Genomic DNA, 25,974 nt, shown 5'->3' with positions numbered 1-25,974 from the left:
AATGTACCACAATCATGTCAGATTTAAAATCCTAAAGAAATAACTGAGATTCCCTATAATGAACCTGTCGGAAGTACTTCAGAGATTTAGCATAATTGTTAGCGACTTAATAAAATGTAAATAATCTATATCTCTTTACCTAAAAAATAATTTCGAGACAACTGCTTTAAATAGCCACTGCCTGTCTTTAAAGAACACACAGAGGAAACTGATCTGTTTTGGGGGTAATTTTCTGCTTTGTGATTTTCACATCAATGATATATGATTACATGAATGCTCTTCTAACTGTTCAGACTTCTATAATGCCACTGTATTATTGGAGCCTGGAGAAAATGCCTCCATTATATCCCCCTTATAGGAAGTTACCCCCTTTTCTTTATCTTTACCCAGCCATGTAATTAATGGCTTTTGTTTCAAACCACCTTAATTGTGGGCTGCATGAAAACCCTACATGTAACTCAATAGCCCTCTCTTTAAAGAGACTTTAAACAGTTCTTGTTGATGAGGAGGCTTTATAAAGGCCTTGGGATATGGTGGACATGGGCACATTCACTCTGTTTAGTAACAGGAATAACAGTGATGATGAAGCTGTATATAGTGCGGTGCTAAAGTTTCTAAATATGATGAAGAATTGTTGATGAGGCAAGCAGCATGGATGAAGACATTGCTATTGTTGGGATTGGATGTAGCTTCCCAGGGGGTAAGTGCTAATCTTTTCCACACAGTTTCTCCCTGAGTATTGTACATACATAATTAGGATTTGTGTGGCATCCTTGCAGGTGAGGGACTGGACAATTTCTGGAATGTTCTTGTTGATGGGAAAAATTGTGCTGTGGATATTCCAGAGCAGAGATTTGATATAGCACAGTGGTATGATCCTGATGAGACTATTCTTGGGAAAATGCAAACTACTAAAGCTGCATTCATAGATGGGTAACTTATTTTTTCCCTATTATTTTCTTATTCGAATTATTCCCTTTATTTTTATTAAACCTTGTTTGCCTTTTTTTTGTCCACGTGAAATGTATTATCTATAAAGATAATTATTAATTATAATGATATAATGATGATATAATTAATAATAATTATATATAGTGTTAATTTTTTTACTATACAGTCTGTGTGAAAAGTGAAAACTCCTAAAGTGACTATGAGGTTAACACACAGCTTATCTATGCCTACGTATCATTGATTGTTTATTTAGTATTTATGGCTTTTAATAGTTTATTAGATAAAGGCCCATTAATTTAAATCATCAGATTTGATCACTGGCCGCAAGTAATTGGCAAAAGTCACTGGTAGCAATAAACCAATCCTCCCCGAGAGAAACCTTTCATCTGAAGACAGTGATATTTAGTTTCCTGCTTGTTGTGGGGATTTCTGCCTTTAGTTTTCCCCTCAGTAATTGTAATGCTCACTGGGGTTCAGTTCAGGTGATCGGATAAAAACATTCTACTTTTTAACTCTGAAAACTTTGTTCTGCATTATAAACGTAGTTTATTATTATGATTTTAGCAGCAAAGCTTGAGTCATTGCTCTGCTGTAAATTCTGTGTACATGACTGGATTTAGTTGGATTTCACTTTCAGTGCTTTAGTGAACATATTTAACTGTGCAATAATTCTGGCCCAATAAAATAGGAGTATTATTAATATATACAAGTGTAATAGCTGCACAGTTTATCTAATTTGGAAGTACTCATCATTGCTCTAAAACTCTTAGTCTGCTCTTTTTCATAGCATTTATAGTATTTTAAAATCCTGCTACAAAAACCCTAATACATGTCCATTTCTATTTTATATATACATACATATATAGCTGACTTTGGAAAAATAATGAGGAGAAAAATATGAGAAATGAAACTGTCAAAATTCAGCTGTAGTATATAGCAATAATTCATAATTTTCTTGGTTACAAAAAAATAGTTTTTTCTGCTACTTTTCTACCAGGTTCAATGAGTTTGATCACAGGTTTTTTGGCATCTCTGAAGCTGAGGCTAATTTTATGGACCCTCAGCAGAAGCTTCTTCTGCAGTGTTCCTATAGAGCATTAGAGGATTCTGGCATTCCCATGGAAAAAGTCAGTGGCTCCAGAACAGGTGTTTATATAGGTAATAATAACAATATTTCAGTATATTTTAGCACACCACAGAACAGTATCAGTTCAGCAGTGTCACTGACACGTGCACAGCAGCTGTGTATGCATACATTCTGGTTATTCTGTTTTTTTCAGGGCTCATGAACAGAGACTATGAAACACTACTGAACAACAGCCCGAGTACAATAACTCATTACAATGGCACAGGGACAGCTATGAGTATAGCAGCTAACCGGATCTCCTACACATTCAACCTCACTGGGCCTTCATTTGCCATTGATAGTGCCTGCTCCTCCTCTTTAGTTGCAGTCCACTCTGCTTGCCAAGCAATCAGACAAGGTAAGGGCTTTCTGAGCATAAAGTACAGCATGCCTACAGCCCCCTTGGAAAAAACTCTGGCCATACTCTGGACATTGAGCAAAGTTCTGTCTGTGATTTTTTTTTTTCAGAACAACAAAGCTATGTATTGTTTCCAAGCCACCTTTACTAGTGTGTGTGTGCGTGCATGTGTGTGTAATACAAATTCTTCCTCTATCTGGTCTCTGTAATAAAAGCAAATAGCCTGATAGCCTCTGATAACATGAATAGATTGATTTTTCCACAACCACTGTAGTTCTTTAATTAGTGTTATTATCATGATAATTCAGTTAGTGATATTTAATAGGAAGGGTATGGGCTGTGCCTGAGGAATAAGAATTTTTTTAGTAAAAGAAAATAAGTAATAAAAAAAATTAGTTGGTAGGTCCGACTATTTTGTCATGGAGATCTTTTGTACTCCTGACATTTTTGGATGAACTGCTGGATTTGCCGTGATGTGAATTAACTAGTTCTAAGTGTAAGACATAAATAATAAATATACAATAAAAATAAAATCAAATAATTTGAACATGAAAGTTACAAGCTATAAGGTAACCAATGGAAGGAAAACACATTGTAATTTCATTTATTGTTGTTGTTATTGTTTTTATTTCTCTTGGTTTAGGACATATTTTTTCTTCTCACTAGGTGACTGTGAGATGGCACTTTGTGGAGGCATTAGCTGTATTCTTGAACCGCGGATCTTTGTGGCTCTCAGCAAAGCTAAAATGATTTCACCTGAAGGCACCAGTAAACCTTTCTCAAAAAGAGCTGATGGATATGGAAGAGGGGAAGGCTGTGGTATAGTTCTTCTAAAAACATTGAAAAAAGTAAGTTTTTTCTTCTTCTCTTGACATGGTAGGTGTACAGTTTAATATACTCAAATTGTATATTCAACTTTTATGTTTAGAAATTTGTATTCTTTTTGTAAGGCTCTTCAGGATTTTGACCATATTTGGGGCATTGTATGCAAAACAGCAGTTAATCAAGATGGCCACACTGTCACTCCAATCACGAAGCCATCTATGGTCCAGCAGGAGGAGTTGCTCAATAGAATCTATTCTACAGGGACCTACCTGTCTGATATCCAGTACGTAGAGGCTCACGGGACTGGGACTCCGGTGGGAGATTCAGTAGAAGCAGGCAGCATCTCTAAAGTTATTGCCAAGGCACGGCCCTCAGAGGTAGGGCCACTTCTTATTGGCTCAGTTAAGAGTAACATTGGACACACAGAATCTGCAGCAGGAGTGGCAGGACTGATTAAAGTACTTCTGATGATGAAGCATGAAACTATTGCACCGTCAGTGTTTTACTCAGAGGACAGTTCTAGCATAGATGTTCAAGCTCTCAATCTAAAAATTCCCACCAAAGCTGAGAAATGGCATTGCACAGGTTCCATAGAAAGGGTAGCAGGAATTAATAGTTTTGGTTTTGGGGGAACTAATGCACACGCTATCCTCAAAGAATACAAACATGCTGCATCCTCTGACTTAGAAAGGTTTGGTTCAAGGAAATTGTTCCCATTGTCTGCTGCCACTAGTAAATCTCTTGAAATGTGTATTGATGACACCTATCAAAGAATCAGCACAGAAAACAAAGTTGACCTAACAACTCTCTTGTATACATCAGCATGCCGAAGAAGTCACATGAAACACAAATACAGGAAAGTGTATGTTACAACATCTCTTTCAGATTTAGAGGAACAGCTGAAAACTAGCCTAAACAAGAAGTTTGATGCTATTAAACCAGACCCCAAGGTAGTCTTCGTCTTCTGTGGGAATGGGGTTACATACAGAGGAATGTGCAAGCAGCTCCTGAAAGAGGAGCCTGTTTTCAGAGAAAAGATCAGAGAGGTTGAAAACTACTTTCAGAATTATAAGATTACAAGCATTTTGCAGAAAATATCAAGCAGCTTTGACAATGATGATTTTTCAAAGCCAGACATTGTCCAGCCTCTCCTTTTTGCAACTCAGGTTGCCACAGCTCACTTGCTAAAGCACTGGGGCATCAGACCTACTGCTGTACTTGGGCACTCTGTTGGAGAGATTGCTGCAGCCCATTGTTCTGGGCTTTTGTCTCTAGAGGAAGCAGTGAAAGTAATCTATTATCGGAGTGTTCTACAAAGCAAAGTCACTGGAGGAAAGATGCTTGTTGTTGGTAATATGGCTGTGTCAGACGTTTTGGAAATTCTTCCAGCATACACAGGGAAAGTGTGCCTAGCTGCTTTGAACAGTCCTATGTCATGTGTGCTATCAGGTGAGAAAGATGCTATTGGAAGTGTGCACCAAATGTTAAAGAACTCGTTCAAAGCAAAGAACATGTTCCTTCATGTCTTGGAGGTTCCTGCTGCCTACCACAGTCATATGATGGATCCAGTACTGACTCAAATTAGAGACAGCATTGGGTCTTTAAATCAACACGAATTGGAATGTGAATTGTTCTCCACAGTAACAGGAAGGATGTGCTGTCCGGGAGATTTTGTAACTGGTGATTACTGGGCAAGGAATATCAGACATCCAGTTAAATTTGAACAAGCAGTAAGAGAAGTGGCCAGCAACAAAAAGAACATCATCTTTGTTGAGATTGGCCCAAGAAGGGCTCTGCAGAGGAACATTATGGAGACATTAGGAAATGACACAGTGGTGCTCTCATCAATCCAACCAGACAAAGATCAAGATGCACTATTTACTGTTGTGTACAAACTATTTGAGCTTGGAGTCAATGTAGACTGGGACCAGTTCTATAATGGGTTTCAGTCACCACCTGCGTCTTACCCGGTCTATCAATTTGATTGTTCTAAAAGTGATGTATACTTTGAGGAAGTAAGGCAAGGTAATGACATGATAGCTTTCTGCCCCCATCCCCTGATAATGCCCCATAAATGTAATAACAGAATGTTCAAATGCAATCTGTCATTAGAAACCACCCCTTACATTTGGGAGCACAAAAGCAATGGTATAGTCATTGCTCCTGGTGCCCTGTACACTGAACTGGCTTTGGCTTCTGTCATGGAATCTATGACCCCAAAGATACCTCTAGCTTCACTTCGACTTACAGTAAACTTTCAGAATTTGCTTGTTCTTAGTAAGAGCTCACATTGTCTGAAGGTGCAACTTGAGCGACATGAGGGCAAGACTTTGTTTCAGATTCAGTCTTCTGCTACAACACATGCATCAGGTACCATTGCTTATACAGCAGGACCAGCTGTGACTGACCATCAAGTCATTCTCTTGGACGTTATTTCGAAGAGATGTCCATCAGTCATACCAGGGGAACAGGTATATGTCACACTTAACCAGGCAGGCTTTGAGTATGGGCCAATCTTTCAACAGCTGGGTGACATCCAGTATGGAGAGGATTTCAGAGAAGCAGTAGCCAATGTCAGGATACCAGATCAAGTGCTAAACAAGTTATACAAGTACCATTTGCATCCTGTTGTATTAGATTATTTTCTGCAGATGACCTCTGTTTTAACTCTGAGTAACAGCACTATTAGACATGGATTTCCCTCTGCAATTGGCAGCATGGTGATAACTGCACCTCTGTGTAAGGAAATGGTCATCTATATGAGGCTTACTCAGGAGATGCCAGAATATTTTGAGGTATGTGGTTGCTTCACAGACAGAAAAGGACACATATTGGTTGAACTGAGGGATGTAAGAATCACACTTGTAGGAGACGCTGCGAAAGTTACTGACTTTTACTTCTTTCATAATGAAAGATTCACTCTCCCTGCAATTACCAGCATACACAGCAAACCAAAAGCTGTTGTCTTTGAGGATTCTTTAGGTATTGCTAATGCACTGAAGACATACTTAGACCCTTCATCTGTATTTTTGTCTTCTGCTGATGTAGGTTTGTCTTCTTTGCAAGTTCCAGATTTACTATTACACTTGGACCACTGTACAGCTGATATGGAGAAAATTCTCTTTATCTGGAGCGATCAAAACCTCAGTTTTCTTAAAACCCAGACAGTCCTGGAGCAGTTGGCTAACATTTGTGAGCTTTACCGTCACCTTCTTTTGACAATGAGGAAGTGCAAGCACTTGCGCACGCTTCATGTCATAACTTATAGGTCCTCTGAAAGCACCACTGATCACATTAGTCCAGGATTTGTACTATCAGGCATGACAAGGGCCTGTGCTGCTGAGTTGTCGGAAATTTCTTTTCAGCTGATAGATCTTGCCACACTGTCAAGTGAGGACATAAAAGCACTGAGTTATGTAATTTGCTCCTATAAAAGCCATGAATACCCAGAGGTCTTGATAAGTCAAGGGCAGGTCCAATCAACAGCGATAACACGAACAGCCCTTAATAAGATACCCGAAGGTGTAAACTCTCCATGGTCTAAGTGCTTCACCCTACAGACAGCCAACCCATATGAAATGGCTTGTTTGTCAGCCATACCAACTAATGATGTACATGATTTAATCGATGGAAAAAATGTGGAGGTGCAGCTTTGTAAAATTTGCATGCACTCCTCAGACTATTTTCCAGTCAGTCTGTCTGACCTTAAATTTGGCCAGGCATTATATTGGAACAAACATACATCTCAGATGCACAAACTTTTAGCTCTTGATTTTAGTGGGATTGTTACAGCTGTGGGAAAAGATGTAAGGAAACTGAAAGTGGGAGACCATATAGTCTCCTGTTACCCCAGTGTAGCAGCCTCCAAGGTTATCCTTTCAGAGGATGCTTGCCATAAAACAAGAAAGCTTCAGTTTTTGAAGGACACTCCTTGTCTCTCTTACTTTATACTTGCTTGGGAGATTTTGCAGAGTGCATTACTTAAGGTCAAACAAAACAAGACATTGTGCATTTTCTCCACAACTCCAGACTCTGCTCTGATGAAGGTGTTAACCATCACAGCGAACAAGTCAGGATGGAATGTTGTTACAGAAATGGAATTGAATGCACTTAGTCAACATTTAGACCAGTGTCCTGTTTTTGTCCTCATACCTCCTTATGATCAGTCATGCTTGGCACAGTTAAGTAGTACGTCCAGTGCCAAGCACATTTTTCTTGTCTGTAACAGCAATGAACCTGCAACAAGCATTCTTCCAAGTGATAGTGAGAATATGTGCTTCCACTTTATTAAACTGTGCAACATTTTTCAGAAACCTAATCTCAAAACACAGAGTTCTGATGTGCACAGATGGCTAAAAATGATGCACTTGGATAGGAATTTTTTATCCTTACAAAACAAGGCTTTCCAGTCTTCCCAAGGTGAAACAGAGAATGCTGGATCATACTTCACTGCTAAAACTATGTCCTTGATTGTTCTGTATAACAATGGGTCTATGGCTGGTAGATCTCAGATATATCTACAACCCAGACCAATGCAGCTCTTCTCACAGACTGCAGTGTACATAGTTTCAGGTGGTTTATCTGGATTGGGTTTTGAAACAGTCAAGTTCATTTCACACTGGGGTGGAAAGTGCATTGCTACACTCTCAAGGAGTGCTCCATCTGAGGAGACACAGCTGCATATCAACAACCTTAAAAAGAGGTATGGAGTAAGAATAATCACTCTCCAGTGTGATGTGTCTGTATCAGATGAGGTACTGGAAGCAGTCACTGCCATTGGACAAAACTTCCCTTCTTGTCCAATAAAAGGGGTTTTTCACAGTGCTGCTGTGCTGCATGATGGGTTACTTGAAACACTTAATAAGACTCTCTTTGAAAAAGTCATGCGTCCAAAGGTTAGTGGAGCACTGAACCTTCACTATGCTACTTTAAACAGCAAAGTTGATTATTTTGTATGTTATTCATCCATCTCCTCCTTTATTGGCAATGCATCCCAGGCTAATTATGCAGCAGCCAACTCATTTCTAGACTCTTTGTGCCACTACCGGCGTAATGTTGGACTTGCTGGACAGACCATCAATTGGGGGCCTCTTAAATTAGGTCTTCTGTTCAACAAAGCAGATTATCAAAAATTCTTAGAAGCCAAAGGTTTGATGACAATGGAAGTGCCAGAAATCCATGAAGCTTTAAAACATTGCTTATTGGAAAACAAGCCTCAACAAGTTGTGTGCAAATTCAACTTCAGAAACCTGAGGAACAATGTTCTCTCTCAGAATGCTTCTCTAAAATTCCGACTAGCAGCATTAATTGAGAAAGAGTTTGAAGTCAATACAGTGAATGAGTCCAGGAAAGATCTACACTCTTCTTTTGATGATTATGTAAGAGATGTGGTAAGTGACATTTGCAATGTCGATACAGATGAGTTTGAAGCTGAAACCTGCCTTGCTGCACTGGGCATGGATTCAATGTTAGCCATGACATTGCAGAATCAAATGTTTCAGGATATTGGAGTGAATATTCCACTTGCTACTTTACTAGATCCTAACATCACTCTGAACTCACTGGCTAGGCTTCTAAAAGAAAGCAGTGATGAAATCTAAACAACATAAAGAAAATGCATGCTTGTGTCTTTAAACTATGCTGATTATTTGATCAATTTTAGAAAAATGTTTAATGTTGCTAATGTTGGCATGGGATCAATATAATATATATGGTATTTTTGATTTGCTTAAATGAATTATTTGTAAAGAAATTCTGTTCATATTTACTATGTATTTTACACAGCCAAATCATCTTTGTACTTGATAGCTGTGTGACAAAAAATAAACTATGCTAATGAATTAAAATGTGTTGTTTCTTTGTAAACTAAAATTTAAATGACATCAGTATTACATTGATTAAATGTGTGAGAGGTAGAGTATTTATACATATAGAAATGTATTTAAAGAAGACAAAATGTTGAAAATAGGTAGTTTCTGTGTTGTTCTGAATAGATGGATACAGAGTGGGGCTACCTTTGTGCTTTTTTTTTCAGTATCTGAATCCATAATTGAAATAATAATAATTTATTTTACATATTAAACTAAGGAACACAAAATGGTAAACATAAATGTTGGCAGTAGTTAAAATCAATCACTTTTAGCCACTTTTACTTTGACCTTTAAAACAATAAAAAATAATAATAAAAGAAGAATCTAAGACTAATTTCATCTTATTATATATGTGGCTTTTTATAATTGAGGGAAGAGACATTTAATGGAAATTATCTGCTTCTAAGAGTTATGATTGAGAGATGGAGTAGAGCCTTAAAAAAGAATATTCATGTGATTTTTTTTGTTTGTTTTGTGCTGGCCTCAGTTGCATTCATGACAAACAGACAAATATATATTTTTTTAAAAATAGTCCAGAATTCACAAAACAAAATTTATTGAGAAACTAAAATACAAAGCAACAAAAATAGATAGTAAATTCTGTTAGAAGTGTAATCTGCATAATTAAATATACAAATAATTGAATATAACTGAATACAATTAAACACTTTAGCCAAACATTTTCTTCAAAGGATATAAATGAAGAGATTAGGGGAAATAAATATTAAATCATGCTATCTATCAGATCCTGGTTAATGAATAACACTTGAGTAGATGTTCGCCACAGGTGCACTAAGACCTATATTTCCCCTACAGCATTTCTGGTGAAGAATTTCTTCTAAATACATCTACCCACAATTTAAACCATTTTAATTAAATTCACTTTTTCCCCTTTGTCCTTGCTTGTGTATTCAATAACCAACTTACAATGTTAAAACTTACAATATTTTATGGAGAACAATATAACAGTTGTGGAACCTGTGTCAAACCTGTCAGTTAGTTGAGTTAACCCCTTAAACCTTGTTCAGACATTAATTATAATAGAAAATACTTTGCATTATTCAATATCTAGAGAGAAACAAATAGAATGTGATCTGTAACTGTGAGATTGATTCTGTTGGTCCTGTTGGTCCTTAGAGTTTAAGGGTTTAAATTCAGTGACACACACACACACACACACACACACACACACACTGCCAATGTCATATTCACAACTTTAAGTTCACTGATGAGATTAGATGAGAAATATACATTAAAAAAATAATAAAAATAGCAATCTTTTGGCAAGTTTTGACAAAGTATACAAAATGTATATACTGCTGTATAACACCCAGCTATTAGCTACCAACTACATAGAATTGTATACAAATTTCTAGTGAATTCATATTAACCTATGACATGAGCTCAAAATATACAATATATATATTACAGTCACAGCCTTGTGCAGAACACATTTACCAACATAACTGCAATATCAACATAAACATTTATGTTATTTTAGTTATTTTATGTACAATAGTTTGATAATATCCTAATGAATATCATTTCAGAAACATGCATAAATGACACCAACACTGGCATTTGAATTAAAACTATAAGCTGCATATCAACATTTGCGTATGTATACCACCTTCTGTGGAAAGAACTAGAATCCTGTCATCTCCACAATAGGAAGGAAGTCATTGCTACTCTCTTGATTTCCTCCATTTTCAACTTCCACCAATATTTGAACCAAGTCTGACAGTGTCTTCTCTGGATCAAGGAGTGTTACCAGAGGCACACTTACACCTTTATCTTGAAAGATGAGGTTCTGCAGTGTCATGGCTAGCATGGAATCAATGCCCAGTGCTGACAGACAAGTATCATCACTCAGCTCATCTTGCTCAACATTAATATTCTCACTTATCAGTGATTTGATATATTCATTAGGTGAAGAGATTCTCTTAGACTGTTCAGGTTTTGAGTTGATCATTTTAGCCTTTTTGAGCTCTTCCTCTACCAGAGCTGATAGCCGCATGGTGAGGGATTTGTTTTGAGACAGTACATTATATCTAATGTTTTTGAAATGGAATTTGCACACAACCTGCTGAGGCTTGTTGATCAAAAGGCACTGCTCAAGACTATCATGAATCTCTGTGACTTCCAGGATCATCATTCCTTTGGACTCCAGAAATTTTTGGAAATGGTGTTGGTTTAATAAGAGACCCAAATTTAATGCTCCCCAGTTAATTGCCTGCCCAGAAAGTCCAATGTTCCTGCGATACTGGCAGAAGGCATCCATAAACGAATTGGCAGAAGCGTAGTTTGTCTGTGAAGCATTGCCAAGGAAGGCTGAGACGGAGGAGAAGCATACAAAATAATCCAGATCACAGTGTTTGGTGGCATTGTGAAGGTTAATTACACCATTGACTTTTGGCCTCATGACTTTCTCATAGTGAGATTTGTCAAGGCTTTCAATTAGTCCATCATGAAGGATCACCGCACTGTGGAACACTCCTTTGATTGGTTTGGATGGCAACAATTTACTGATCTGAGCAACTGCTTGGTGAACTTGCTCTGAGACTGAAACATCACACTGTAATCTTGTGATTAAACACTGGCACTGATTTGTTATGTTATTTATCTCCTGTTCTATTTGATCATTTGCACCACTCCTAGACAGGATAACAATATTCCCTCCACCTCTCTGAGCAATGAACTTCACTGTTTGAAATCCAAGTCCTGATAGACCACCAGTCACAATGTAAACAGAATTCTTCTGGAACAACTTTTTGGCTTTTGGTATCAGAGGGATATCTGAAGGTTCATCTTTGGTGCCAAGACACAAAACCACCATTGGCATGGTTTGACATCTGAAGTATGATTCTGAAGGCAAGCAGTGAGTGATTTTTTTCTCTCTTTGTGAATTCTGAATTGTGCTTTTTTCAAAACACATAAATGTTCTGTCCAAATGCATGTTTTTTAACCAGTGAAACACATGCAGTTTCCGTGCTCTAATTGACTGCTTTTGCATGAGGCTAGATGTGAAAAGGATTTTCATATGAGCCTCATTATTCTGACCTCTAAAAGCAAGCTGACTGACACAGGTGTCTGGCTTGTTGTCAGCAACAAGAATAATGTCTCTAACGCTCGTCATTTGACTTGCTTTTGTAATGACGCTTTCATCGTATGGAGGCAGAAGCACAATTCCTGCAATCTCACTGAAATCATGAGACAGCTGATCTGTGTTTTTGGCCACAGAAACACTCCATCCTGATTTGGCTGCTGTGACAGTTAAGACTTGCACCAGAGCTGAGTCTGGGGTAGCTGAGAAAATGCCCAACTTCTTGTTTCTGGTTTTGGGTAGGGCACAGTGTAAAATCTCCCAAGCAAGTATCATGTAAGAGACACAGGGTGTGTCCTTCAAAAATAGAAGTCTCTTTGTTTTGTAGCATGCATCTGCCGGAATAACAACTTTGCTAGATGCAACAACAGGGTAACAGGAAACTATATGGTCTCCCACTTTCAGTTCTGTTACATCTTTTCCCACAGCTGTGACAATTCCACTGAAGTCAAGCGCTAAAAGATTGTGGTTCTGATAGGTGTGCTTGTTCCAGTACAGTGTCTGACCAAATTTAAGGTCAGAAACACTAACTGGAAAATAGTCTGAGGAGTGCATGCAAATTTTACAGAGCTGGACCTCTACATTTTTCCCTTGAATGGGTTCAGTAGATTCATCAGAAGCAACTGCTGACAGGCTTGTCACTCTGTATGGGTCTGACGTTTGCAAGATGAAGCTTTCACACTGTTTTTTGTGCACATTTTGATGTAAGCTGTCTAAGATTGGTGTGTGAGTAATTTGAGGCTTAAGAATCTGGCCATTCTTTACAACTAGCTCTGGGTATTTGCTACAAGGGTATGATCTGATGATCTTAGCCAAGGTTTTAATGTCTTTAGTAGAATCAATGTCTATCAACTGAAAGGAGAGGTCTGACAATTCAGCTGCACATGCTCTTGTCATTCCAGACAGTACAAAACCAGGATTCATGTGGTCTATTGTTTTTCCTGTTGACTGATAGGTTACTACCCTGATGGAGTTTTGGAATTGCATTGACTTAAGGCCTGCAACAATTTTCCGGAAAATCTCACAACAACTCGCCATACATTCTAACACATTCTCTGTTTTGTGTAAGTTTAAATCTGCATCACTCCACATGAACAACACTTCCTGGAAGTTTGTATTGACATTTTGGATGTTCAGGTCAGACAGAAAAACTTCGAATCCGTGTTCTAGCAGTACTTTGGTTTGTGCAGAGGAAATGTATTTTGATGCTGGGTCTAAGTACTGTTGTAAGCCTGTAGATATTCCTAACTGATCAGCAAAAACCATTGATTTTGGTGTTGAGATGTTGCCATGCTCTGAAACTATGCTGTAACTGTTGTGATAAAAATACTCCTCTACTACACGAGCACGATTCCCTAGGTAGGTAATGATTACATTCTTAAGTTCAACCAAAACCTTGCCATCTTTGTCAGCCAAGCAACCACATACGATAAGTTCCTCATTTCCCATATGTGTTGCTCTCAAATATACAACCATCTCCTTCTGCAATGGTTCATACACGGTTAGACTGCCTATTTGTGAAGGAAACCCAGGCTTTCCCAAGAAATGATATGTTCCTGTGACAGGAATTAGTTGCATAAGATAATCTAAGACTACAGGATGAATGTAGTAGTCATGCAGTTGGGGCAATATTTCATCAGGGACAGTAACAAGTGAGTAGGTTTCTCCAAGTTCCTCTCCGTAATAAACATTTCCCTTGTTTTTGAAAACTGGACCATACTGAAATCCACCCAAAGAAAGGTTCTTGTAGAACTCCTTGGAACTCACAACAGACTGGCATCTTTTAGTGACACAGCTCAGAGAAATGTATGACTCTTCAGGCGTTCTTGCCTGCATTGACTCAATTTTTCCTGATGCGTAGTTTACTGACAAAGAGTGCACCTTGAATTGAAAGCTATGACCTGCTGCACGTTCTGTTGGATCCAATCGTACTTTCACGTCGGGTGTATTCTGTGACAAAACACATGGAGTGTGGAACTTTATACTGAGCTGCAAAGAACTGAGAGGTATTTTTGGTTTTACGCTTGTCATGACTGCTGCTAAGCCTAATTCAACATAAAATGCCCCAGGGACAATGGCAACACCTTGGTGTTTATGATCATGCAGATAGGACACTGCCCCAGAGGAGAGATCACAGCGGAAGTCCGAGCCATTTTTACTTAACTGTGTAATTACAGGGTGGATGCTACTGTCACCCGAGAGGGTTGCTTCAGTAAGTACATCTTTTCTCACACTGTCAAACTGATACCTTGGAAAAGGAATTGGTTCCATCTCACAGCCTTTATAGAACTGGTCCCAATCTATATTGACTCCTGCTTCAAACAGTTTGGACGCAACAGTCAGCATTGCCTCAACATCTTTTTCTGGCTGCACTGAGGAGAGCACCACTGTGTCACTCCCTAGAGTCTCAATGATGTTTCGCTGCAAAGCCCTTCTTGGGCCAATCTCAACAAATATTGCATTCTTGTTCTGTTTAACTGATCTTAGCGCTTGTTCAAAAGCAACTGGCTCTCGGATGTTTCTTGCCCAGTATTTACCGTTAACAAAATCTGTTGGGCACACCTTGTCTCCTGACACTGTTGAGAATAATTCAGTCTCCATGTTCTGTGCATGTAATTGGCCTATATTATTCTCTACTTCCTCCACAATGGGATCCATCATGTGACTATGATAAGCAGCAGGCACATCCAAAACATGCAGGAACAAATTTTTGCCATCATCTGAATCGCTCAAGCACTTATGCAAATGATCAACAGCATCTTCATCTCCTGAAAGTGTACATGACTGAGGGCTGTTTTGTGCTGCCAAGCAAATCCTCCCAGAGTAAGAAGGGAGGATTTTCAGCACATTTGATACAGGCATGTTGCTTACAACAAGCATTTTTCCTCCAGTTACTTTACTCTGCAGAATACTGCGATAGTAGATCACCTTTACTGAATCCTCAAGTGACAACAGACCAGAACAATGAGCTGCAGCAACCTCTCCAACAGAATGTCCAAGAACAGCATCTGGTCTAATTCCCCAGTGCTTTAGCAGATTAGCAATGGCGACCTGTATGGCAAAAAGGAGAGGCTGAATAATTTCTGGTTTAGAGAAACTGACTTCAGGTTCAGACTCACCCTCCAGTGCCTCTACTAGCCCAATTTTCATGTATCTTTGGAAAAGATTGTCAATCTCTCTCACTTTCTCCCTAAAAAGAAATTCCTCTCTTAGAAGCTGTTTGCACATACCTCTGTAAATAACACCATTTCCGCAAAACACAAACACTAGTCTTGGATGTTGCTTTGCTGGGACACTCTTTTTGTTTTGTGCTTGCAGAAGTTTCTCCTTCAAATCAGTCAAAGATAATATGTGAAATGCTTTTCTGTATTTATGTTTCCAGTGACTTCTCCTACAGCTGGAGGTATATGCTAGGCTTTGTAGATCTGTTATATTCTGTGCACTGATATTTTCTGCTGTGTCTTCTATCATCTTTGCTAATGATTTCTCAGATGCTGCAGAAAGTACAAAAAAATTGTGTTGTTTCTTGGAAGGTTCTTTTGGTGATTTTGTCGGAAGATATTGCTTTACAACCGCATGTGCATTTGTGCCTCCAAATCCAAAGTTATTTATCCCAGCAACTCGCACTGATCCTCTGCTGGTGACCCATTTCTCAGCTTTCGTGGGAATTTTTAGATTGAGAGATTGAACATCTATGCTAGAACTTTCCTCTGAGTAGAACACTGACGGTGCAATAGTTTCATGCTTCATCATCAGAAGTACTTTAATCAGTCCTGCCACTCCTGCTGCAGATTCTGTGTGTCCAATGTTACTCTTAACTGAGCCAACAAGAAGTGGCCCTACCTCTGAGGGTCGTGCCTTGGCAATAACTTTAGAGATGCTGCCTGCTTCTACTGAATCTCCCACCGGAGTCCCAGTCCCGTGAGCCTCTACGTACTGGATATCAGACAGGTAGGTCCCTGTAGAATAGATTCTATTGAGCAACTCCTCCTGCTGGACCATAGATGGCTTCGTGATTGGAGTGACAGTGTGGCCATCTTGATTAACTGCTGTTTTGCATACAATGCCCCAAATATGGTCATGGTCCTGTAGAGCCTGTAAGATTATTATTATTATTATTATTATTATTATTATTATTATTATATACTATGAAAAATCATGTATGTAATAAGGTATTTTTTAAGCAGTAAAATACTTTTTCTAGAGGCTTCAGCAGGATGACACCACAGCCTTCTCCTCTGCCATAGCCATCTGCTGTGTTGGAGAATGGTTTGCTGGTTCCATCAGGCGAGATCATCTTTGCCTTGCTTAGAGCCACAAATACTCTTGGCTGAAAAATGCAGTTAACACCACCAAATACAGCCATTTCGCAGTCTCCTGTTAATAATAAAGCACAGTCAAACCAACTTTAATAAAGAATAATAGCCAAATAACTCATTCTAACTCTAAATATTAGAGTACAAATATTATTTGTGACCTCCACAATTGCTGACAAAAACATGTTGTATCAAATCCTATAATTACAAATTTCTATAAAATCCTTGCCATCCCTAAAACAGATTTTTAAATAAATGGCAGGGTACTGCATACAAAAAAAAAGCACCAGATTGTGACCACTGGTAGGCTATTAATGTTTCTGGACTATTTCATGGCTAGTGGTCAAGAGCCTGTAGTGAATACTGGCATGTCTGGCAGATGACTATATATTCATTTTTGAAATATTTTACCTTGTCTTATGGCTTGACAGGCTAAATGAAGGGCAACAAGAGACGAGGAGCAGGCGCAGTCGATGGATAAAGAAGGTCCAGTAAAGTTGAAGGTATAAGAGATTCTGTTGGCAGCTATACTCATGGCTATACCAGTACCAGTGCAGTGGTTAATGATGACAGGATTGACATTCGCCATGGTGAGTTCATAGTCTCTGTTCATCAGACCTGAAACAACATGCAGAAGTGTTATTTTCTCAACATATATTTTTCTACATATATTTACTTAATAAAAGTATAGTACAAAATACATCACTTTTAAATAAGCAAGTTTAACAATCATGTTTGGCCATTACCCAGAAAAACTCCTGTTCTGCTTCCACTGGCCTTCTCCATGGGCATCCCAGCATTCTCCAGTGCTCGGTAAGTACACTGTAGTAGCATTTTATGCTGTGGATCCATTTGCTCCATCTCAGCATCGGTAATGCCAAATAACCTTTGATCAAACTCATTGAATCTGTAAATCAAATGTATTCCATATTACGTGGTTACAAATGAATATTTATACATTCTATGAGCATGTATATGATGTTTAGGATAGAATTTATTCTTAACTTAGCAGTTATTTTCTAATAGACATGTAATTTCAAAACATTTGTAACTAACAGCATCTTTATTCCTATAACAGCATACTAATACATAGGATAATAGAGACACCAGCAACATTTGCCTTCTTGATTAATTTAATGTGATAAAAAAAAATTAAGCAGTCCATAAAGAAACCACAGAATAATTCATCAGCGAATAAATTTAAATATAAAATATATTCATGTACATCTTTTTGGCAAACTGTAAGGCTTACCCTTCAGCAAATGCAGCTTTTGCTGTCCGTGACTTTCCTGCCTTATTGTCATCTTGATCACACCACTCATTCTGGTCAAACCTCTCTAATGGTATCTGCACTGCACAGTTCTTTCCCTCAAGCAAGACATCCCAGAAATTATCAAGTCCCTCACCTACAACAAGCAGATATCATTTGTGTGCACAAAATGCAAAACAAGTACAAACAATTTATTTGCAGAAACGTTGGTGTGAGTGAATGTTTTTAGTTTAATATGCTCACCTCCAGGGAAATTGCATCCTATGCCCACAATAGCAATCTCTATATCCTTATCTTTCATGATGACAGGAATTTGACATAAATCTAATAAAAGCAAAAGTATTTTACAAGCTAAACTTCAACAGAATATTTAAATGAATGAATTAAATGTATTAAAATAAGGCTTACCTGCATCCTCCTGACAAATCCTAAAGATGTGAAAATCATCAGATGGTTGATTCTGTTATAAGCATTTATATATGCATGTGCTATAGATAATTTTTTACCAAACCAAGGACACAGTGCTTAGATAAGAAAATTAATTGTGAGATAAGATACAGTAATATTAACAGTTAGCGTCATTGGATCACATGTGAAAACAGAGGCAGCTGGATCTGTGTTAAGGGTAGAGGTTGCACAATTTACACAATTGCAGTTGACCATATAGCATACAGTTAACGAAAGGAAATGATTAGTAATCACACTATCCGCTGTCACCCACATGAAGATGAGTTCCTCTCAAGATCTCTTTTTTATATCATCTCAGGGAGTTTTGCCATGACCCCATTGCCATTGGCTCGCTCATTATGAATTTAAAATTGAAACTTTATCATTTTTATTCTGAATTTTTACATTCCTGTATAGCTGCTTTATGATAGTGTCCATTGAAAGGTGCTAAATGGAACTGAATTAAATCAATAATCAGAAATGAAATTTGATTCTAGCAAAGGTACTGTAAAGAATGGACACAAAATTAGGAAATTGTAGATAAATATGAAGATAATTATCAATAAAGGCTTTATGTAAATTATGACCCACTGAGTAATGTAGTGCTGGAAAATTTTTTATCTAGCCCATCTAGCCTTATCTAGCGTATTCCAAAGAACAACAAACCAAACAAAAATGGTAAATATATGTATGTTCTTATTCTGTACTGTTGGTTAAAAAATATTGTTTTGGTCTCAATATTAAAAGGTGGATGAAATTAAACATATATACAGAATTTCTGAAATTTGGTTTAAAATTCACGTTGAACTGGAATTGGTTGTCGACTTTGTGTACATACAATATTTACGTTTCCTGTGTAAGCATAAGCAATATCAGTTTTCATGGGAGGAAAACCACGAAATATCAGAATAAGTATCAAACAATTGGGTAAACCTAAAATATTCAATACAATTATGGACATATGCCACTTAGCGGTAATGGTATTTAATGCATAGAACACTGCAAAAAGATCTACAGCAACTTTACTGCATAGTATAGATGTTTTTTGGTTTTTTAATAATACTAGCAACATATTTACAATATACTGTATTCATTCAATCGTCTTCAGTAGTCACTTTATTCTGCACATGATAATGGTTTGTCCACAGGCAGTCCTTCTATCACTATCACTGGGGATGTGGTAGCTTAGTGGTTAAGGTGCTGGACGACTGATCGGAAGGTTCTGAGTTTGAATCCCTGGTCCACCAACCTGCCTCTGAGCAAGACCATTAACCCTCAATTGAACAAAATGAAATAAATTGTAAGTCACACTGGAATAGGGAATCTGCCCAATGCAAGAAATGTAAATGGTTACAGAAAGGTAAAACTCACCTAGCATACACTGCTATCAGTTGTAACATACCATTATGCTGCCCAGAATTATAGTATATAGGTACGTATATAGCATAGTTAGAATTTATAATATATTGACAGTGAAATTATAGAAAATGTCGTAGAAACTGCACACTACAAAATCTATACCTCCTCTGGAAAAGTAAGCCATGGGTTAAAACTGACTGTAAAACTGTATAATAACAATAAAACATTATTACTATGAACTCACCAAACTCTGTGTATGAGGGCTATAATCAACAGAGGACCAAATGTAAAGCAGTTTGTTGATTATCAGATGATTTTCAGAAAGGCCATGACCTGAAAGCCTCATCTATTACTCTCTTTTTAGAGAAAGAAGGAAAAAAAGTCATGTTTCTGTCTGCTGTATTTAATTTAATTTTAGTGAATTTAATTTAGGCCTCTTTCGATTCAGTTACAGTTATAAATATTTGGAGCACTAAACACACACATACATATACAATGTTGTGTTTGAGAAATATTTTGTTTAGTAAGGCAGCTACGTTGTATTCTGAGGGGATAAAAAAAGTGCATCAATAAAGCAGCCATGTTTATATGAGGAGTAAACCACACTGCACTGAGCATGCTGTTATATGAAAATAACCAATTACTGGGTAGCATTGTGTGTTACCAGCCCAGACTTCATTATTCTCCAGTAGTAGCATTTTATTATTAATAGTTTAACTCCACTTCTATCACTAAGATATGCCAAAGAGTAACTTTTCGTCTATTAAAATAATAAATGGTCAATCCCTCAACAGCTGGTAATTGCAGTAAATCTATGTTTTTAAAAAAAAACCCTCTTCACGAAGCCCTTTCTCATAGTGCTCTCAGCCTTTTTAGTGCATGATACAATGATACAATGATACAATGGAAGGAATATGCCCCCAAGTGGCAGCAGTGTGTATGTATATGTGTGTATGTACATATACATGCGTACAGTGTGAATTTGGATTTTTTTTTTTAACTGGAAATAAACATTTTAGAAGCAAGGAAACGTGAGAAATGGATTATGTTCAAAATTGACCATTTCATATTCAAAGTGCAAAATTTCTAGGTATCTATTTGGCAGCACATTTAGTCCCATGTTATCTTGAGCATCTGGCAGCTTAGGTCCCAGAGTCGCTGTGCCATGTCATCATCCATAGCAGCACTAGAGCAGCTTGCTGCTGCGCAGTCACTGCAACAAAGACAGGTTACAATCAGATTTAAGTTTATAGACGCAGGATGAAAATATGACCACAGAATTATTTACATAAAATACACTATGTTAAGGTGTGCCAATTTTAGCCTTGCCTGTAGTAGTTGCCACTCTCTGTCTCCAGCTCAGGAGCTACTGCACAGTAGATAGTGGTTTGAGCTCCCTGCAATGATGTTTTGGTAAAAGGTTTGATCAACCACATGGCTGCCTGCTGTGGTTGATTCAGATGCCTCCACAGTTCTGTCTGAACTACACCAGGGTGAAGGACATAAGTTGTCACACCTGTACCTGTTGAACGCAACACAGACATGACTAAGCCAAGCTGAACAAATTAGCATGTACTCCAAATGAACTCCAAATCATTTTCTGGTTCATATCAGGAAACTGATGAGTAACTCATTTTAGAGTTACTCTAATGAGTTGTCTCATTTCACTATGTACTGCCTCAGCTATATACGGTTGAAATGACAATAAAAGCTTCGACATGACTCGATGAGCATGTCTTGGCACTCACCCTGTAGTTTTTTGGCTAAGTAGCGTGTGAAGAGCACATTGGCCAGTTTGCTCTGGCTGTAAGCTTTGGATTTATCATAGCTCTTCTCACTGTTTAAGTCGTCCAAATTGATAGTCCCCCACTTATGCGCCATGGATGACACAGTGACGATCCGAGCCGGAGCAGACCTTTTAAGCAGGTCAGTTAATAGAAATGTCAGGAGAAAGTGACCTACAAAAGAACGTGGGTTATAAGTGTCCACATAATTGGTGGTTTTATCCCAAATAGTAAGGCTTAACAATATACATTTCCATCAAACCTACCCATGTGGTTGACTCCGATTTGCATCTCAAAACCATCTGCTGTTTGAGCATATGGGCATGCCATCACTCCAGCATTATTAATCAAGATATTGAGTTGTTTCTCCTCTTGGGGAAGACACAGTAAATCATGGTATGTATATAACAACAAATAAAACATTTTAATTTAAGATTTAAGGTATTAATGTCTGGTCATATTTTTGCCCTTTATGTAATTTAAGTTCTAAAAAAAACATTATGTTGATTGACATGGGAAAGATTGATGAACACAAGACAGAAATTGTCTTAAAGCACACAGCCCTAAGATTTATGAATTTCTGCATAACTTCCACAAGATTAACACCTGAAAATAAGGTGTTAGTTTCATATTCTGAGTTCTGGTCTTAGTAGTGTTTAAAAATATTAATATTCATTGTGCAAATTACTCGAAGCATATATTCAATTCTCATGAATATGTGAATATACTGCATGTCATACTTGTTTGAGAAACACATGCAAATAAATAATAAAATAACTTATAAAATGCCATCTGAGAGAGAAAGAGAGAGATCTTACTAGAACCACACAGTAAGATGGTTCATTAATTACTCCAAATGCAGAAGTGAAAAACCTGTCTATGTATCACTATGAATATCAATACATACACATACAGCAGTTACGGTAACCTCACCTACATCATTTTAACATAATAGAGGCAAGTAAGGTCATGCCTTCAGTGTCTCTAGGCCATGACCAGTATAATGTCTTTTTGTTTAGATGTTGGAGTTGAAGCCTAAACAAGCTTGAGTTAGTCAAATAAACAATAATAATTAACCATATTAATGATATCTTATCATTACACATCAGCTGGCAATAAAATTCCAGATTGACTATTGCTACTGAATTATAAAGCCCTAGAAGCTCTGGTTTAAATGGTGGAGATCTTGTGGTTCAAGGACACTGAAGCTAGTGCTGTCATTCCAACAAGGTCCATTCTAACCCAAGGCTACCTTCACGGTCTCGCTTTTTTTGTTAAGAGATACAGACAGACATATAGAGAGGGGGAGAGAGGGGGGAGAGAGAGGGGGGAGAGAGAGGGGGGGGGGAGAGGGAAGAAAGAAAGAAAGAAAGAAAGAAAGAAGGAAAGAAAGAAAGAAGGAAAGAAGGAAAGAAAGAAAGAAAGAAAGAAAGAAAGAAAGAAAGAAAGAAAGAAAGAAAGAAAGTCTTAGTACAGTGTTGGCATAGATTCTGCAGATCTCTGGGACTGTGCTGGAAGGGTGGCCACAACACAATTGTTACCAGAGATCCTTCCTTTAATTTGTCATCCATCTGTAGGTTTACAGATGTTTCAGCGATAATTATCATATGCACCAAATGCCACCATATGCCAAATACTGTCCTGCCAAATTGAATTGAGCAATCTAATTTAGATTAGTTTTATATAGTCTTCTTTCTTTCCTTATTGCATACACAATAATTATGTCATATAGAGTAACTCCTGAAGATTATTATTTGTAATTTGCTATAAATTACCTTGACTCTCAATTCCTGCATATAATTTTGACCTTTCCTGTACTATTCATGTCCAGGTTTTCACATTAATTTATCTGGGTTTGTTGAACTTTTTTTTTTTTTTTTTAGACGTAAATCAATTGCATCTCGACATCTCCTCATGTTAGTCACACTATCCAGTCTCAACCACAGGAAGACTGGTTCCTTCTTTTTAGCATCAGTTCCTCTCAAGGCTTTCTTTCTAATGTTATTTAGAAACATTTGTTGCCAGCGCTTCCTTCAGTTTGTTCGCCTGGCCTTTGACTGATGCTAAAAGCAATGTATCTATTAGTAGGGAAATCATTAGTAGAAAGTAATAGCACAACAGTGCAGTAAAATCCCCAGGATTATTTCAGATCAGATCTGGAATTCAGGCATTTCCCTTGCCATAGTATCGCTGTGTATGAGTCAGCTGCTAGGAAATGGATTACACAAGAGAAGAGGGAAAAAAAAAGAACAAAACTTCTGCTATCAAATGACGAATATTAAAATAACAAAATGCTTTTGAACCTAAAATAAGGAACATTACTGTATGTTCTGCTAAAAATACAAATCACCTTAATCTGTTTCAGCAATATATTTGATGTGCCAATGTTTAGAGGTTATGCTTATTTCCTTTATAGTGTATCAAAAAAAAAAAAAAAAAAACTGGTATATCTTCATGCACTAAATGAGAATACTCTGTCAGATCTTAATGAGTAATTAATCTTAATGTGTAGCTGTCTTACCACTATTGATATTCTGGGCAAATTCTCTGATGGAGTTGGAGTCAGCAAGGTCAAGTTTTTTGCAGACAACATTCTGATTACCCGAAACTTCTACGATCTCTTTCAGAGCTGCATCGGCTTTCTCCATATCTCTGCAGGCTATAATGACCCGCATACCTGGAAACAGTGGACAGTGGTGACTATTTTTCACAAGTTATTGGCGAAAAATCTGCAAATTTCAAATCAATGGATACACCACTGGGTAAACTACAACTGAGAGAAAAAACAAACAAACAGTTCAGTAAATTACCAACTACAACTAACCGTACCTCTTTTGGCCAAATCAATGGCAGTCTCTTTGCCAATCCCAGTATTAGCTCCAGTAATCAGTACAGTTTTGCCATCCAACTTTACATTAGATGACCATGGTCTAAAATAGTTCCTGTGGGAGGAAAAAGTTTTTAGGTGAAGGGGTTTGTATGGATTCTCTTTTATTATTGGAATAAAATGTATATGAATGAAAATGATCGTCTGTGATGAGAATCTGTGACATCTAGGATGGAACTACTCCCTTTCTGCTTTAAGATCATTTCTTAAGAATTCGGGCGTCAACAGGTTCCAACACTACAGCCGTAACAGTGCGGTTTATCGTCATACCTCAAGGCTTGCATGATCACGCTGACGAGAAGGCAGAAATCGACAAGAGAAGTAAAACAAACAATCAGGAAAGCAACTTCTTCTTCGGACTTCACTATAAACACGGTGGTTGATGAATAAAACGGAATTTAGGACGTAAACAGGAAACTAAACCATTCCGTCACTCTGATTGGCTACTGGGCTTCTCCGGAAATCACATCATTTTGGCGAAACCCTCACATGTTAATAGTTGTTACGTTTAAGATTTCAGATCATAGAAATGTACACGATTGGGCTTGATCGATGAATGGTAATCATCTTGTAAAATACCGGAAAAACAGTTTGAAACTGCAAAAAAAAAAGTGACTAGTTGCGACAGGACACTTGAATAAATGTCAAAATTCAACAGATTACATACAAACCCAAGCCCTGATTAAATGGGAGGGTTGCGTCAGGAAGGACATCCGGTGTAAAACCTGTGCCAAATCGAGACATGTGGACCAAACGATCCGCTGTGGTGACCACGAACAGCCGAAACAACAACAACGACAGATCACATACAAAGACATTGGAATGAAGATTTCTGACTCCCAAAACGACTTTATTCGGCTTCTAAACATCCACTTCCTTTTCTAAACCGCACAAAGTTTACGATATTACGCCCCTCTTTTGTTCTTCTTTGTCTAACTCTAACTCTGTCTCATACACACTTCATCCTGTTCTTGTTATCCAGCGGTCCACAAAGCGTCCACATGCAAATCAGCTCACAGTGTTTTTTTTTATTATATTTAACCCGTATTTATTTCACCACGCGTGGCCATGCTTCAGGTAGAAACCAACACAGTGGTTTGTTGGTTAAAAAAAATGCTGATGTAAATTTCTAAATTTGATTGAATTATTTAATGCCAAAACTGCTTAGAAGATGCAGCCTTTGGTCCAGAGAGGGTTAAGACCGTTCACAAGGGTCCAACAGTGGCAGCTTGAACCCAGACCTTCTGAACAGTAACCAAGAGCTTAACTGGTAAGCCACGAGAGATGAATCGAAAGAAAGAGCAATACAGTATATGTTTATTATTATTATTCAGCCCTTTTAGAAGACTAGCTAGCCATTTACACAAAAAAGGCTCAATTTTACTGACACGTTATGGTTACTGAGTCTTGTGACTTCACCCATCAGCCACACAAGGCCAGCTGTTCATTTTTTCCTGCTTTACCTGGATTTCGTTTACTTTCAAAGTGTTTTGAATTCTATCCAGACAAACCAGAATAACACAATATATTCTATTCACTTTAGCTGTCAAACAGCATCGATTTCAGATTTAAACCAAAGCATTTCATCTTGCTTTGAAATACACATCTATGCAAATATATAGACATAAGAGGAGACATAGTTATGCACATTGGACAAATATAAACTATACAAATATTA

The 25,974-nt window shown here is 37.7% G+C and overlaps 3 protein-coding genes across 3 annotated transcripts; 1 reads left to right on the top strand and 2 right to left on the bottom strand.

Moving 5' to 3' along the window:
- The first annotated feature begins 302 nt into the window (after positions 1-302).
- Positions 303-8,968, top strand: pks1 (polyketide synthase 1). Its single transcript, XM_058387238.1, has 7 exons — positions 303-394; positions 630-700; positions 780-933; positions 1,949-2,109; positions 2,232-2,435; positions 3,102-3,283; positions 3,386-8,968. Exons 1-7 carry the CDS (start codon positions 303-305, stop codon positions 8,858-8,860), a joined length of 6,339 nt encoding a protein of 2,112 aa, XP_058243221.1. The 3' UTR covers positions 8,861-8,968.
- A 748-nt stretch (positions 8,969-9,716) lies between these two features.
- fasn2 (fatty acid synthase 2) lies at positions 9,717-18,855 on the bottom strand. The gene is made up of 7 exons (XM_058385830.1): positions 18,228-18,855; positions 18,063-18,143; positions 17,802-17,955; positions 17,296-17,456; positions 16,961-17,167; positions 16,429-16,610; positions 9,717-16,328 (listed from the first exon to the last, which is right to left on the bottom strand). Exons 2-7 carry the CDS (start codon positions 18,118-18,120, stop codon positions 10,776-10,778), a joined length of 6,315 nt encoding a protein of 2,104 aa, XP_058241813.1. The 5' UTR covers positions 18,121-18,143; positions 18,228-18,855; the 3' UTR covers positions 9,717-10,775.
- A 1,176-nt stretch (positions 18,856-20,031) lies between these two features.
- On the bottom strand, positions 20,032-24,657 carry rdh12l (retinol dehydrogenase 12, like). The gene is made up of 7 exons (XM_058385855.1): positions 24,567-24,657; positions 24,239-24,351; positions 23,931-24,086; positions 21,676-21,780; positions 21,374-21,583; positions 20,955-21,147; positions 20,032-20,838 (listed from the first exon to the last, which is right to left on the bottom strand). The coding sequence occupies exons 1-7, from the start codon at positions 24,578-24,580 to the stop codon at positions 20,736-20,738; spliced, it is 894 nt and encodes a 297-aa protein (XP_058241838.1). The 5' UTR covers positions 24,581-24,657; the 3' UTR covers positions 20,032-20,735.
- Positions 24,658-25,974: the final 1,317 nt, after the last annotated feature.

Source organism: Hemibagrus wyckioides, linkage group LG01, assembly GCF_019097595.1.
Source record: "Hemibagrus wyckioides isolate EC202008001 linkage group LG01, SWU_Hwy_1.0, whole genome shotgun sequence".
Taxonomy (NCBI): domain Eukaryota; kingdom Metazoa; phylum Chordata; class Actinopteri; order Siluriformes; family Bagridae; genus Hemibagrus; species Hemibagrus wyckioides.
This window is presented reverse-complemented; position numbering and strand designations above follow the sequence as displayed.